Source organism: Neoarius graeffei, chromosome 18 (genome assembly GCF_027579695.1).
Source record: "Neoarius graeffei isolate fNeoGra1 chromosome 18, fNeoGra1.pri, whole genome shotgun sequence".
NCBI lineage: Eukaryota > Metazoa > Chordata > Actinopteri > Siluriformes > Ariidae > Neoarius > Neoarius graeffei.
The window spans coordinates 24,686,702-24,703,398 of NC_083586.1; the positions used below are offsets into that span (position 1 = coordinate 24,686,702).

Sequence of the window (16,697 nt, forward strand, 5' to 3'; positions counted from 1 at the left end):
CTGAGGAAAATCTGAGGAAAATGGGCCACTGTGATTGATTAATTATAACTGATTATGATGGATTATGATTGCTCCAACGTCTGTCTGTCTCTTCAGGAAAATATTACTGTATTGTTTTTGGGTGATCTGATTCTTTATCTGGTTCTGAAAGCTGATATTTCATCACAGCGCAGCTTCACGACTGTTAGTAGTTGATGTGAGTGTACACATTGCTGTGGTGTTGTCTAAGGTGGAGATGAGTGAATGTGGTGGTGAGTCGTGTGGTGATGGTCAGGCGGTCAGCCCTAATGAAACCGCTCTGCTGGCCCTGATGGAGAAGACCGGTTACAGTATGGTCCAGGAAAATGGACAGAGGAAATTTGGTGGTCCTCCACCAGGTAAGGAATTAAATGCTTTAAGAGGATAGAAAGTCTGATGAATTATAAAATTTAAATGTTAAAAATAAGAAAATATTGTGTCTCAGTTCGTTGAAGATACAGAGAGTATTATGAGTGTTATTGTTTTCGCAGTATGAGAACCCAGTCTAAAAATATCACCGTACTGATCATTCAGACAATCTAAAAACGCACAGACAGGTGAAATGTTTGTACAAGTCTTTTTTGCATATCTTGATAGATAGATAGATAGATAGATAGATAGATAGATAGATAGATAGATAGATAGAAAACAAAGGGAAAAGATCAAATCCTGAACTGTTCTTTTTTCTGAGAAAAATCAATTTTTGAGAAGACTTTTCAGTACAAGCTTGTGTACTGTCAGTGTTAATCACAGCATGGTGTTGAGCTGAAATAGAGTGTGGCTGTGAGGGAAGAGTGTGTGTGAGAGAGACAGAGAGAGAGTTTTCGTGTATGATAAAGTGAATAACATGCTCAGATCAACAGCCTGTATAAAGGGTTTAGAGCTGAAGAAGATTAAACACTAATAAAGAGTTCCAGTGGCATCGCTGAGCTGAGGCATCGAGTTGCTGTCGTGTGATTTAGGATTAGGATTCCAGAGGAGTTGGGAGTGGAATTGTTTTGGGAATCACAGTCAGAGGACACGGGAGGGTTGAAAACTGATGGAGTCAGGAACCTGATTGGGTAAAAAAATGTAAACAGATGTAAATTCATTTTAATCTGTATATTCGCAATGTTAGCGTTGATGTAAACATCAGGTCATACACTGTAAGTAACTGTCTAACTATGACAAACCCTTTATAGTACCACACCCATGCTGATATGAAACTGTCTTCATAATAGCTCGTCTTATGTATGTAGTTCTTCAAACTCAAAGTAGGATTGATAAGGCACACATTCAGGCCATTTACAGTGGGGCAAAAAAGTATTTAGTCAGTCACCAATTGTGCAAGTTCTCCCACTTAAAAAGATGAGAGAGGCCTGTAATTTTCATCATAGGTATACCTCAACTATGAGAGACAAAATGAGAAAAAAAAATCCAGAAAATCACATTGTCTGTCTGATTTTTAAAGAATTTATTTGCAAATTATGGTGGAAAATAAGTATTTGGTCAATAACAAAAATTCATCTCAATACTTTGTTATATACCCTTTGCTGGCAATGACAGAGGTCAAACGTTTTCTGTAAGTCTTCACAAGGTTTTCACACACTGTTGCTGGTATTTTGGCCCATTCCTCCATGCAGATCTCCTCTAGAGCAGTGATGTTTTGGGGCTGTCGCTTGGCAACACGGACTTTCAACTTCCTCCAAAGATTTTCTATGGGGTTGAGATCTGGAGACTGGCTAGGCCACTCCAGGACCTTGAAATGCTTCTTACGAAGCCACTCCTTCGTTGCCCGGGCGGTGTGTTTGGGATCATTGTCATGCTGAAAGACCCAGCCACGTTTCATCTTCAATGCCCTTGCTGATGGAAGGAGGTTTTCACTCAAAATCTCACGATACATGGCCCCATTCATTCTTTCCTTTACACGGATCAGTCGTCCTGGTCCCTTTGCAGAAAAACAGCCCCAAAGCATGATGTTTCCACCCCCATGCTTCACAGTGGGTATGGTGTTCTTTGGATGCAACTCAGCATTCTTTCTCCTCCAAACACGACAAGTTGAGTTTTTACCAAAAAGTTCTATTTTGGTTTCATCTGACCATATGACATTCTCCCAATCCTCTTCTGGATCATCCAAATGCTCTCGAGCAAACTTCAGACGGGCCTGGACATGTACTGGCTTAAGCAGGGGGACACGTCTGGCACTGCAGGATTTGAGTCCCTGGCGGCGTAGTGTGTTACTGATGGTAGCCTTTGTTACTTTGGTCCCAGCTCTCTGCAGGTCATTCACTAGGTTCCCCCGTGTGGTTCTGGGATTTTTGCTCACCGTTCTTGTGATCATTTTGACCCCACGGGGTGAGATCTTGCGTGGAGCCCCAGATTGAGGGAGATTATCAGTGGTCTTGTATGTCTTCCATTTTCTAATAATTGCTCCCACAGTTGATTTCTTCACACCAAGCTGCTTACCTATTGCAGATTCAGTTTTCCCAGCCTGGTGCAGGTCTACAATTTTGTTTCTGGTGTCCTTTGACAGCTCTTTGGTCTTGGCCATAGTGGAGTTTGGAGTGTGACTGTTTGAGGTTGTGAACAGGTGTCTTTTATACTGATAACGAGTTCAAGCAGGTGCCATTAATACAGGTAACGAGTGGAGGACAGAGGAGCCTCTTAAAGAAGTTGTTACAGGTCTGTGAGAGCCAGAAATCTTGCTTGTTTGTAGGTGACCAAATACTTATTTTACTGAGGAATTTACCAATTAATTCATTAAAAATCCTACAATGTGATTTCCTGGATTCTTTCCCCCCATTCTGTCTCTCATAGTTGAAGTGTACCTATGATGAAAATTACGGCCTCTCTCATCTTTTTAAGTAGGAGAACTTGCACAATTGGTGGCTGACTAAATACTTTTTTGCCCCACTGTATATTCTTTATATATTACAGGCAATATGTATATTTCCGTCTTTACTAGGAACTGATCTGAATGAGAAGCTAATGGGACAGATCTGACTTGAGGTGATTGGAGACGGATGCTGAACTTGTATTTGTATTGTAGGTTGGGAAGGCCCTGCTCCTCCCCGAGGCTGTGAGGTATTTGTGGGGAAAATTCCCAGAGATGTGTATGAGGACGAGCTGGTGCCCGTGTTCGAGCGCGCAGGCCACATCTATGAGTTCCGCTTGATGATGGAGTTCAGCGGGGAAAACCGTGGCTATGCCTTTGTCATGTACACCACCCGAGAAGCAGCGCAGCGAGCAATTACTCTCCTCAACAATTATGAAATCCGCCCAGGGAAGTTCATCGGAGTATGTGTGAGTCTGGACAACTGTCGCCTCTTCATTGGCTCTATCCCTAAAGACAAGAAAAAGGAGGAGATCCAAGAAGAGATGATGAAGGTCAGTGTTTCAGTTAATCAATATTTTGACTATTAAATATTATTTGAGTATACATTGTGCCTACACTCTGACCATAGTAACATTCCCCTGTGCAGAGATTTCACTTTCAGACTTTACACTGGGCCTCAGTGAGCAATCTTAAAGTTTTGTATAAATGTTTTTGTGGCCAAACTGAGATAAAAATTCACACCAGGTCTATAAAATGTTCCAGTAACGCAGCTCAGCCACTGCAGTGTGTCACTACCACAGACACACACCGACTGCCTCCTTTTATATGGCACCATGACTTCAGTCCTGATTGAACAGTGAGTCTTATTTGTGTTAGTTTTGATTGTATATTCAGGTAACAGATGGAGTGGTGGATGTAATCGTGTACCCCAGTGCCATGGACAAAACTAAGAACCGTGGATTTGCATTTGTGGAGTATGAGTCACACAAAGCTGCTGCCATGGCTCGTAGGAAGCTCATACCAGGTATTTATCAGAATCAGAAGCACTTTATTGCCAGGTATGTTACACACACGAGGAATTTGACTCCGGTTCGACTTAGCTTTCATAGTACAGACAGAAAGAAAGTATAGGAAAAAAACAGCAAGAAGGACAAAAAGATGTATTAACCCTCATTATCACAGCACAAACCCTCAGCAGTGGCAGGGTGTGAACTTTGACAGGGATTGGGCGAGTATTTTAGATCTTTATTTCCTTATCTCCTATCTAATAGAGTACAAAAAAAGTACAAAAGGACCACCCCGTGTCCGAAATCGCTCCCTACTCACGATATAGGGCACTATAGAGTGAAGACACCATTTTGTAGTGCTGTCTAAAACGATAGTGAGGATTATTACACCCTATATAGTGCACTCAAAGCATCCCACAATGCATCACAAAAAGTAGTGTACAACGGATGGTCACTAACCAAGCAATATATCCCATCATGCATTGCAGTCGCGCTGAAAGAAATCAAATTAAAAGTCTCTAGTTTGATTTAATAAAAGGCAGCGGCAAAGAAGAAAGTATTCAGCCTTGATTTAAAAGAACTGAAAGCTGCAGGTACTTTGTATTGATTAATGTGGGAAATGCACTCAGTATAATATGGATTTATCACAAAAACACATGCATGTATTTGTTATTTTGAAAACCCACCAGCCGGCTGATCCGGCACGTTTTAATTGTGCGACAGTAATGACGTAAATACCAGCGCGACGGACTAGTGTCCGAAAGCGTTTTTTCATTTTACCAATGCGCTCACTATACAGTCCTCTATATAGTAATTCCCTATATAGTAAGTAGGGAGTAGTGAACGAGTGAGCGATTTCGGACACAGGGTATGTCATGATATATAATATAATTAATTATGACTTCTGTGTTTTAATTATGTTGTAATTCTTACATGGAGTAATTTAGTGTTTTGGCCCTGTCAGTGTGCTGTGTGTTAGTGATTAGTGTCTATCTGATTGGGGTGGAGAATGAAGTGGTGTGTGTGTGTGTGTGTGTGTGTTAGACTGTGGTTCAATTTGAATTTGACTCATAACACTGGAAAACAATGTTGTTGTTGTTGTTGTTTTTCTAAAAGTGTTGCTACCACAGAAATTTTTGCTGATTATGACGATCTTCAGACTGAACTCAGATTGTTTGTATCGTCTAGGAATTTGGAGAAAAACATATTATGAATTTTATTGAATGAATGTGTTTGAGCTAGACAGAACTAATGCACTAAAATTAGATCCTGTTGCCATGTCTCCATCATCGCAGTGTCTCGAGATCTTTGACCCGCTTCATCACTGCACTGAGATTTGCACAGAACATGTCTAAATGTGAAAGCAGTAAATGAATCTTTAGTGCCGTGTTGAACCCCATGGTTTTATTTGTGTAAAGCATTTTGTCAACCAAGTGCATGCAGTTTGGTACTCTGTATATAGATGAAAGTCTTCCGGATTTACCTGGAAATCCAGATATTTGAGAAAACTCTTGAAAATCTCCGGTTTTCCGAATGGAAAAATGTATTTTTCGGATTTTTCGCGTTCCTAGACGCAGTGTAATACTTCGCATCGTCCTTGCATGGGCGCAGTCCTTAAATAGCCCAGACATAGTTCATTGATTAAAGACAGGTGTTCTTTATTAACGGTGTGTGTGCCGGAGCTCGTTTGGCACGCGCGCCCAAGGCACGCCTTCAGGTGCATGAGCTAAGGCGTGCAGGACTGACACTGTTCTGCGCAAGCACAACACAATCGCACTAGAAAGCATGTTCAAGCTTTCGAAACCACAAAATGCAACTTTGATGGAAAAAATATATAATAAATTGCTTACCTCTCTTCACGTCTCCTTCTTTTGACGTGAAGAGAGGTAAGCAATTTATTATATATTTTTTCCATCAAAGTTGCATTTTGTGGTTTCGAAGCTAAGTTTTAGTGCCGTTTCTAGAACACAGCATCAAGAAAACGTGGAAGAAACAGCAATAATGGAAGAGCCGGTTTCTAAGCTGCCTAAAACTAGCAATGGGAATTATTTTTTGTTACATAATGTACTCAGGCTGCCAGTCAGTGTGTGACCCCCCCCTTGAAAAATCCTCGCTACGCCCCTGATTTACATGAGAAATCTGATATTCATTGGTGTGTTTAAATTTACAGACAATATGAACTAGGCGGCACGGTGGTGTAGTGGTTAGCACTGTCGCCTCACAGCAAGAAGGTCCTGGGTTCGAGCCCCGGGGCCGGCGAGGGCCTTTCTGTGCGGAGTTTGCATGTTCTCCCCGTGTCCACGTGGGTTTCCTCCAGGTGCTCCGGTTTCCCCCACAGTCCAAAGACATGCAGGTTAGGTTAACTGGTGACTCTAAATTGACCGTAGGTGTGAATGTGAGTGTGAATGGTTGTCTGTGTCTATGTGTCAGCCCTGTGATGACCTGGCAACTTGTCCAGGGTGTACCCCGCCTTTCGCCCATAGTCAGCTGGGATAGGCTCCAGCTTGCCTGCAACCCTGTAGAAGGATAAAGCGGCTAGAGATAATGAGATGAGATGAGACAATATGAACTAATGTAAACAATTGGCTTCAACTCGCATAAATATGAATTGGAAATGTTTAGTTCATTTTAGCTTATGCAAACGCACAGCTATACTAAAATATTGATAAACGAGGCTCAGTGTCCCCAACATTGAAACCTGAAAGCTTTAGAAACTCTAACAGACCTTTACTTTTTAACAGTACTGTTTTGGGATTTTGCTGAGTTTACCTTCAACTGTCTGATTTTTTTCAAAGTAATGAACTGTGTAGCAGGAAAATCACCGCGTTTTCTAAATGCGCTCCTGAAAATTACTCATTAACTAGGGGAATTAAATTTGATGTTTTTGACATGTTAATCATTAATGTACATGCAGTGGTCGAGTTGTAAAATCAAACCAGGGGGGATGGTGAAATTTTTAGTCGCGTGTCGACCCATCGGTCGGTCCGTCGGTGGGAAACTGGTTTGCTTTTAGGAGGGTTTGCACACAACGTAGGTCTGTGGACCTTGTTCATTTACCAGACATACAGTATTTTGTGCTGATAAAGTGTGTAGTACACACTGTGTACCCTTTTTATTGTTGTAAAAAACATAATACACTGGTATTTTACTGTAAAACATGCACAGTGTGGATGTCATGTGTCATATTTAGTCAGTCTCCTGGCTGACATACCTACCACATTCTCCATATTAGGGTGAAATGCAGATGACAAATTTGAAGTGCAACTTCATAGTCATGGTAGGCTCCTTTTAAATCGTTTGGTAAATAATTTATTAAAACCTCAGCAGGCAATGTAAATGAACAACTGAATCTTTTCATATCAAGTCAATAGAATTTTTATTCTAAGCTGAACATTGGGAACATTGAGTTAAATACAGAGGTAGGTAGGTAACCAATAAGCTAAAACAAGCAACAGTAAATTGTAAATCTTCAGCTCTTCAGCTGTTGGTTCTCCTGCTTGCTCCTGCTCCTGTATTGTCTCACACTCCGGGTCCTCCAGCTCCTGTCACACTGTGTTGCAGTTGCTGCTGACTGTCATCTGGAATAAAGAGCAGTGGATAAGATAATTTAATTAAATATAATTATAATGTTATTTCTTATTTATTTATTATCTGAACGAGGATTTGAGCTTTGAAAAATGACCGGATTCTTTCTGTAACGTTGATTCCCGCTGTTATCTAGGTCACGTGACACCTTAACGTTGACGGTTACCAAGGAGCTGCCTTGGATACTTTGATACTTTGCTTCAATACATACCAGCACTTTGATACATACTGGATACAAGCTAGCAAAATGAGTTAAAAGCAGGCATCTTTGGAAAGTTTCTTTAGAAAGGGGAAAAGGCCCATTGAGGAGACAGAAGAAGAGCCTATGACGAAGAAAAAAAAAGCTGCATTTTAGCAGACACTTTGTCGAGTCCTACACCAATTCTGCTCTGCCTTACATGTTGTGACTGGCTCTCTAATGAGGCAATGAAGCCTTCAAAACTGCTAGTGTCATTTATTTTAGCCTTCCTGTCTTGAATAACACTTTTTGTTGCCTGAAGAATAACAAACGAACGTCCAGGCTGATTAAATTAATGGCCTTATACAAGAAATCAAAGCTAACACGAACCTGAGTAAGCTATCGATAGCTGGCTAGACTCCAAACTAACATTCATTATGATAGCTGTGTTGTTATCTGCCGCCCACAAATTAGGCTACATATCGGTAACTTTACAGCATGATAGTGGGCTCACAGAAAGTGTGACTGATATTCGTAACTCTTGACTTACCTCCTGAAATGTTTTTTCTTGCGATCTTAAATCCGAACTTGCTTAGGTCTTGCTGTCCACTCCGCTTGGCCATGATGCTGCAATCCGCTGCTGTCACTGACGCCGAATTAAATAAAAAATAATGGAACCCCAACTGAATGTCACCTCCTCAAACGCTTCGCTTGCGCGTGCCCTCTCTCGCGGTAGCTTATTGTATGCTCAGTTTCAGCAAAGCTACGTGGAATGGCATTTCTAATTCCAGTGTTAAATAGAAGTAATGTCCACATTTATTGATAAAATTGCTCAAGGGAAGGGAGGGGGGATGCCCGTTTTAGAGGGGGCATGATTTTGACCATTTTTTATTCCAGGGGGGATGGCATCCCCCCCCATCCCCCCTCAACTCGAGTACAGTGTACATGAAAGAAAAAGGCTTAAAAGTTAAAACTTGTTTTAGTGAAAATAAGTACTAAAATGCACTAGAATGCAGGGTTTTGCATGCTATGTTATAAACATTTTTTCAGGGGACGTTGCCCCGCCCCCCCATCTTAGTTTGACTTTCAAAAGTTCAGGATTTTTTTCTTTGCTCCACTTTCATCTCTATCTGTAGTTCGTTTCCAGAAACACTCTCAGGGGTTTTTCTACAAAAATTTAGTATGAGGGTGCTCACCATGGTGGCCGTGCAAAGCCTTTGAAAAATTGAGGCTCCAATGGGACATTCTGAGGCTATCTGAGAGGGAAATTGTAACAAATTGTTTATTTGTCAACACTGAAAAAGACAATAAAACTTTGTCACAAACATTTGTCACAAACATTTGTCTTAATTCAAATTCTAATACCTCATAATTCAAATTACACATAATACTAATTCCTCATGATTCAAATTGAAATTTATAATTCAAATTCAAATAAATCAAACTTAAAGTATTGAACATTCAACAGAGAAATCTGTTGTTTTCTTATACTAGAATAAGGTAGGGTTAGTTGTTCAAAATGGAAAAAAAAAAAAATTCCAGAGCAAAATTATTTTCTTGAAAAGGAAACTAAAAAACTAAACATTGTAAAGTTGGAATCCAACCCAAATCACATAAAGTTTGAAGCCATGCAAAAAATGTACAACCCCGATTCCAAAAAAGTTGGGACAAAGTACAAATTGTAAATAAAAACGGAATGCAATAATTTACAAATCTCAAAAACTGATATTGTATTCACAATAGAACATACCGTAAAATACCAAATAATAGCCCGGGCTATTATTTGTCTCAATCACGTAAGAGACCCGGCGCGTATTAGAGACTAGGTGGCTATTTGGAACAGGCGATTAATTCCTTCTTCACAAACACCTTCCCCAAAATCTACCTCAAAACGGGGAAAAAATCATTCTCAGATAGGCCTACTTTTAACCAGTATAACTTACAGTTTGTTTAGAGTTAGATTACAGATAGCACGGTGCCGACTTCGGGGAATTTTGAAGACGCGCAGAATGCATCTTCGCATGGCACAGTCGGGGTGGATAAAGGATAAATCACACACCTTTTCCTGTTAATGACTAGTTAAGTGCATGCTTTACAAAATAATCAAGAAACCACACCATTGTCTGTGCGCAGCACTGTGATTTAATTACTCTGCAAAGTTATGGTCACTTGCTGTCACCCTCACCCATGCAGCCTCCACCCTTTGCGCTTCGCGATGTCTGTCAATCTGAAATTGCATGGAGGGCGCGACGTTGAAGCAACATAATTAGGGTGCGAAGTGTCAAACCAAAGGTTTTTTCTTATGCTGAAAAATAAGTGACCTGCAGTGGCTACATACTGTCATCTTGCATTCTCACGTTTCTCTCCAAGACGTCTCCCCATTTGGCGGATATGAGCCTATTCCCTGAGTGAGTTGGTACGGTGGCTCGACCCCGTAGAAAACTTAAAGTTTGGATGAAAGTTAGCTGAATAGGTTACTGACTTGTAGGCCTACATGTTGCCTGCCTGACGCGTGCTTCTGCCCAACTTGCACGACAGATTACTTGTTGAAAAGGCCCCTTGGATTAGATTGGCCGCGAGCAGACTGAAATGCATGTTAGAACGCTCTCACCTTTTTTGTAAAGCGTCTTCTAGATCCAAATGGGTAAGGGCAAGTGAAATGGTATAAGGTCTTTAATAAAACTCAGTGTGTGCTTTGACGCATGCATTCGGCAATTTAGGTCGTTTAACAGAAGCAGCAGTCCAACTTCGGAAACCCGCAGTCCTCAATGTCACCACACACGCTGGCTTTCGTTGGGTATACCCAAAGGGGTATTCCTCATTCGATGACGTAAGTGATATCCCACACACCCATGTCAAACGTAATTGGCTGAGACATCTGTCAAAAGTTACGGAGTTGCATTCCTCAAGAAATATTACGGTAGACCAAGATTATAACACTGAAATGGCATGTTTATTATCACGTAAGTTACGTGTAAGTTACGTGTCATTCTGAGATGCGCAGATAGACAGTAAAGGGAATTCCGAATTCCCTTTACTGTCTATCTGCGCATCTCAGAATGACACAGGACAATGGGCGAACTAGATTTTTTTTTTTTTTCCCCAGCCATGGCGCGCCGGAAATCCGGCGCGGCGCGCCGGAACGCTATCACCCCTGCGTAACAAAATGTTGTAAACAGTATTATAGAAATAATTTCATTCATTCATTCATTCATTCATTCATATTGTTTCGGTAGAAAACTATGCAATGCAAAATCGTTTAAACACCAGAAAACCAGAAAAGTGCTGGGCCTCAAGATTCTAGATAGAACGTTCGGACGCTTTTTTTTTTTTTTTTTTAGACCCCGGCGAGTATTCGGAACCGGCCTTTATTTGTCACAACACACGCGTACACCCGGCCGTTAAAGGGAACTCGGCGGTTAATTGGAACTCGGCTATTATTTGGTATTTTACGGTAGACAACATATCGAATGTCGAAAGTGAGACATTTTGAAATTTCATGCCAAATATTGACTCATTTGAAATTTCATGACAGCAACACATCTCAAAATGGGACAGGGGCAATAAGAGGCTGGAAAAGTTAAAGGTACAAAAAAGGAACAGCTGGAGGACCAAATTGCAACTCATTAGGTCAATTGGCAATAGGTCATTAACATGACTGGGTATAAAAAGAGCATCTTGGAGTGGCAGCGGCTCTCAGAAGTAAAGATGGGAAGAGGATCACCAATCCCCCTAATTCTGCACCGACAAATAGTGGAGCAATATCAGAAAGGAGTTTGACAGTGTAAAATTGCAAAGAGTTTGAACATATCATCATCTACAGTGCATAATATCATCAAAATCTGGAAGAATTTCTGTGCGAAAGGGTCAAGGCCGGAAAACCATACTGGGTGCCCGTGATCTTCAGGCCCTTAGACGGCACTGCATCACATACAGGCATGCTTCTGTATTGGAAATCACAAAATGGGGTCAGGAATATTTCCATGAACACAATTCACCGTGCCATCCGCCGTTGCCAGCTAAAACTCTATAGTTCAAAGAAGAAGCCGTATCTAAACATGATCCAGAAGCGCAGACGTCTTCTCTGGGCCAAAGCTCATTTAAAATGGACTGTGGCAAAGTGGAAAACTGTTCTGTGGTCAGACGAATCAAAATTTGAAGTTCTTTATGGAAATCAGGGACGTCGTGTCATTCAGACTAAAGAGGAGAAGGACGACCCAAGTTGTTATCAGCACTCAGTTCAGAAACCTGCATCTCTGATGGTATGGGGTTGCATTAGTGCGTGTGGCATGGGCAGCTTACACATCTGGAAAGACACCATCAATGCTGAAAGGTATATCCAGGTTCTAGAGCAACATATGCTCCCATCCAGACGACGTCTCTTTCAGGGAAGACCTTGCATTTTCCAACATGACAATGCCAAACCACATACTGCATCAATTACAGCATCATGGCTGCGTAGAAGAAGGGTCCGGGTACTGAACTGGCCAGCCTGCAGTCCAGATCTTTCACCCATAGAAAACATTTGGCGCATCATAAAACGGAAGATACGACAAAAAAGACCTAAGACAGTTGAGCAACTAGAATCCTACATTAGACAAGAATGGGTTAACATTCCTATCCCTAAACTTGAGCAACTTGTCTCCTCAGTCCCCAGACGTTTACAGACTGTTGTAAAGAGAAAAGGGGATGTCTCACAGTGGGAAACATGGCCTTGTCCCAACTTTTTTGAGATGTGTTGTTGTCATGAAATTTAAAATCACCTAATTTTTCTCTTTAAATGATACATTTTCTCAGTTTAAACATTTGATATGTCATCTATGTTCTATTCTGAATAAAATATGGAATTTTGAAACTTCCACATCATTGCATTCTGTTTTTATTTACAATTTGTACTTTGTCCCAACATTTTTGGAATCGGGGTTGTACTGTGTTATACTGTGTTATACTGGTTACAGTGTAGAATATTTACGTGTGTGTGTGTGTGTGTGTATATATATATATATATATATATATATATATATATATATATATATATATATATATATATATATATATAGTACTGAAGTGAGAGAACAGTCACCTTATCCTGCCTTGAATCCAGGTCTACGGGGTGCCAAACCACAATACCAAAAAGCCAGGCTCGTTGGTATGGTAGTCAGACCACATATTCAACTGTAGTGACAGGCATGCCGTCATACTGCCTTCCCCTTTGGGAGGCACACCCGTGCGCTGTACCTCATCATCCCTGGTCCCACATTACCGTGGATTTCATCACTGGTCTCCCCAGTTCCAAGGGTGACACCTGTATTCTAAATATTGTTGATCATTTCTCTAAAGTGGCTCATTTTGTCCCTCTCCCCAAGCTGCCATCTGCTAAAGAGACTGCTGAGCTCCTTATTAACCATGTTTTCAGGATCCATGGCCTGCCACTGGACATCATTTCCAACAGGAGTCCTCAGTTTTCTGCTCACTTTTGGAAAGAGTTCTCTAAACTAATTGGAGCCACCCCTAGCCTTTCCTCAGGTTACCACCCTGAGACTAATGGTCAGGCCGAGCGCACCAACCAGAGCCTAGAGGTCGCCCTACGATGCTTGACTTCAGACGACGCATCTTTCTGGAGCCAGGCCATGCCTTGGATTGAGTACGCACACAATAACCTCCCATCATCCTCTACTGGATTGACCCCATTCCAGTGTTGTCTCGGGTATCAGCCACCTTTCTTTCCCGAACAAGAGGAGGAAGCATCTGTCCCTTCAGCCCAGGCCTTCATTTGATGTTGTTGCAGGGTGTGGGCACATGCCAGGCATCATCTGCTACACTCCAGCCAATTATACTGTATAAGAGAAAGGTGGACCGACACCACACACCAGCCCCAGTCTACCATCTCAGACAAAGGGTTATGTTATCCACTGCCAACCTTCCCCTTCAAATCCCCTCCCGTAAGCTGGCACCCAGATTTGTTCGTTCTTTTCCCATTTCCAAAGTTATCAACCCCACTACTGTCAGGCTGAAGTTACCTAGGTCCATGTGTCATGTTCATCCTTCCTTCCAATGCTCTCAACTCAGACCCCTGGTCTCCAACCCCCCCGGTTCATCAATGGAGGTGAGGCCTACACCGTCAAGAAGTTGCTAAAAGCCCGTCGGCGAGGTGGGGGGTTGTAGTACCTGGTGGATTGGAAGGGATATGGCCCAGAGGAGAGGTGTTGGGTCCCAGGACACTTCATCTTGGACTCCTCATTTATCAGGGACTTCCACCACAAAAACTCAGAGGCCCCGTCTAGGATGCTTGGAGGTGTCCGTGGTGGGGGGCAGGGGGTACAGTCACGAGCCAGCCAGGAACATCTAGGTCCTGACCGTTTTTTTGTTTGTTTTTTTTTACTCTATTCCCTGGCTTTCCCCTGAGCCTTCCCTGCACTGCGGCCAGCACACCTGTCTCTCATCAGCTCAACCATGGCTCTATATTATGCCACTCGGATATTCATTCGGCGCGGGATTGTGCACTGCGGAGTTACTTCGCACTTTCAGTGGATAACCTTACCTCTTGTTTTGGGACTGAGAGTGCGTTTCTTCCGAGGCGGAAGCACTTTGAACTTTTGGACTTTGTTTTGTACTAAGAGCTCTTTTCCTGCTGCGGGGCTGCATTTCTGGACTCTCATGTTTTTCCTTTTTTTTTTCTTCCACGCTCGTCTGACAGCTGATCGCGTATCTCCAATTACCCTTTCCCGTATTTCTCCTATCGGCTGCTCCTCCTCTTCCATCAGTGGTACAGAGTCTGAATGGCGTTTATTGCTCTTTTATTTAAATTAGATTAGATTAAACTTTATTGTCATTGCACATGTCACAGGTACAAGGCAACGAAATGCAGATTGCATCTAACCAGAAGTGCATAGCAGTAAATAACATAAGTGTAATATACAAATATAAATCTACAGGAATTACAGTATATGGAATGCTATAATGATATGATATATATTTACAGTATGTACAAATGTCTCATCTCATCTCATTATCTGTAGCCGCTTTATCCTTCTACAGGGTCGCAGGCAAGCTGGAGCCTATCCCAGCTGACTACGGGCGAAAGGCGGGGTACACCCTGGACAAGTCGCCAGGTCATCACAGGGCTGACACATAGACACAGACAACCATTCACACTCACATTCACACCTACGGTCAATTTAGAGTCACCAGTTAACCTAACCTGCATGTCTTTGGACTGTGGGGGAAACCGGAGCACCCGGAGGAAACCCACGCGGACATGGGGAGAACATGCAAACTCCGCACAGAAAGTCCCTCGCTGGCCCCGAACCCAGGACCTTCTTGCTGTGAGGCAACAGCGCTAACCACTACACCACCATGCCGCCATGTACAAATGTGTGATATAAATGTACTAGAGTGCAGTGGTATGCTATGGTATAGATATTTGCAGTATATACAAAACGCGGTATGAGTAAGTGCAATGGTGATGGGGGAGGTGAGTGTGTGTGTGTGGGGGGGTGGAAATAATAAATAATAATTAATAATAATATAAATAAATAACAATAAATTAAATGTATTATTGTTTTTTAACGCCCTGTGATGACCTGGCGATTTATCCAGGGTGTACGCCGCCTTTCGCCCGTAGTCAGCTGGGATAGGCTCCAGCTTGCCTGCGACCCTGTAGAACAGGATAAAGCAGCTAGAGATAATGAGATGAGATGAGATTGTTTTTTAATGAATTTCTATCAGGATTTGAATACATCTCAGAAGTATATTTTAAAGGTTTTAAGATATGAATTTCTGCAAAATTAATTCAAAACATGAAATTGTAGATATGATACTCTGATATTCTCATCTCATTCATCTCATTATCTGTAGCCGCTTTATCCTGTTCTACAGGGTCACAGGCAAGCTGGAGCCTATCCCAGCTGACTACGGGCGAGAGGCGGGGTACACCCTGGACAAGTCGCCAGGTCATCACAGGGCTGACACATAGACACAGACAACCATTCACACTCACATTCACACCTACGGTCAATTTAGAGCCACCAGTTAGCCTAACCTGCATGTCTTTGAACTGTGGGGGAAACCGGAGCACCCGGAGGAAACCCACGCGGACACGGGGAGAACATGCAAACTCCACACAGAAAGGCCCTCGCCGGCCACGGGGCTCAAACCCGGACCTTCTTGCTGTGAGGCGACAGCGCTAACCACTACATCACCTTGCCGCCCTACTCTGATATTATCATGGATTAAAGTTTTCCGTCGCTACGACGGATTTCCATCAACTGGGAGCGCTAAAGATCAATAATGAGAGTGATGCAGATCCGAGGAAAAGGGGGGGTAGGCCCATAGGTCTGACACCGATGTGATTTAGAACTTCACCAAGCTGCTGTGATTGCCTGTTGTTGAACCCTTTCTTGTGCTATGTTTGAGTATATGTAAAGGAATAAGTTGTTGCGCTCGATAGGCCTAAATAAATAAATACAGCCTCCGCTACTGTCTAGTCCCGGGGAGGCTCGGCATAGGCAGCGAGCCGCGGTGCTTGGCTTGAGTTTCGTTTCTATCGGCGGCTCCAGCCCGACTTTGGACGTTCGTAACTCGGCCAGGGGAGGTCCCAGCCTCTCCAAACTTGGCAGCCAGCGACCTCTGCCCTCTCCCTAACGAACCAGCGCTGCCAGGGCGGGCCAGCCCCGCGCCTCGGGACACGATTCACCCCGAGGCGAGCCGCGGCGCTCCGCATCAGTTTCCTTTTAACGGCGGCTGCACTGATGAAACAATTTGGCTGTCCTATTACTAGGCAACTACTTGCCTACTACTAATACTAGGCCTATTGTAGTAGTAATAATAATAATAATGATATTTGCCTATTGAAAGGTGATCAGGTGAAAAATCTAAACAGCCCTGTTGAAGCCGCAGCAAGATCTATGCTATTAAGCCTTTTGTAGGTTAAACAGGCTTCGGCAGACAACGTTCTGGAAAGCAGAGATGCCTACTAGTACGGATTGGCCGTATTTTGTACGGAAAAGTTACGTAAATACAATGTTACGGCAAACAGTGTTATTCTGTACGGAATTATTATAAAGTCTTAAAAAATTCAATACCAATGATTGGT

The 16,697-nt window shown here is 42.5% G+C and overlaps 1 protein-coding gene across 1 annotated transcript in view; it reads left to right on the forward strand.

The window, feature by feature from the left end:
* The first annotated feature begins 235 nt into the window (after window positions 1-235).
* rbm46 (RNA binding motif protein 46) overlaps window positions 236-16,697 on the forward strand; it is a 31,187-nt gene continuing 14,725 nt past the window's right edge. Inside the window, exons 1-3 of the mRNA XM_060899460.1 lie at window positions 236-377; window positions 3,047-3,384; window positions 3,728-3,857. Of these exons, the coding sequence (XP_060755443.1) occupies window positions 236-377; window positions 3,047-3,384; window positions 3,728-3,857 (610 nt within the window). The remainder of the gene's footprint in view (window positions 378-3,046; window positions 3,385-3,727; window positions 3,858-16,697) is intronic.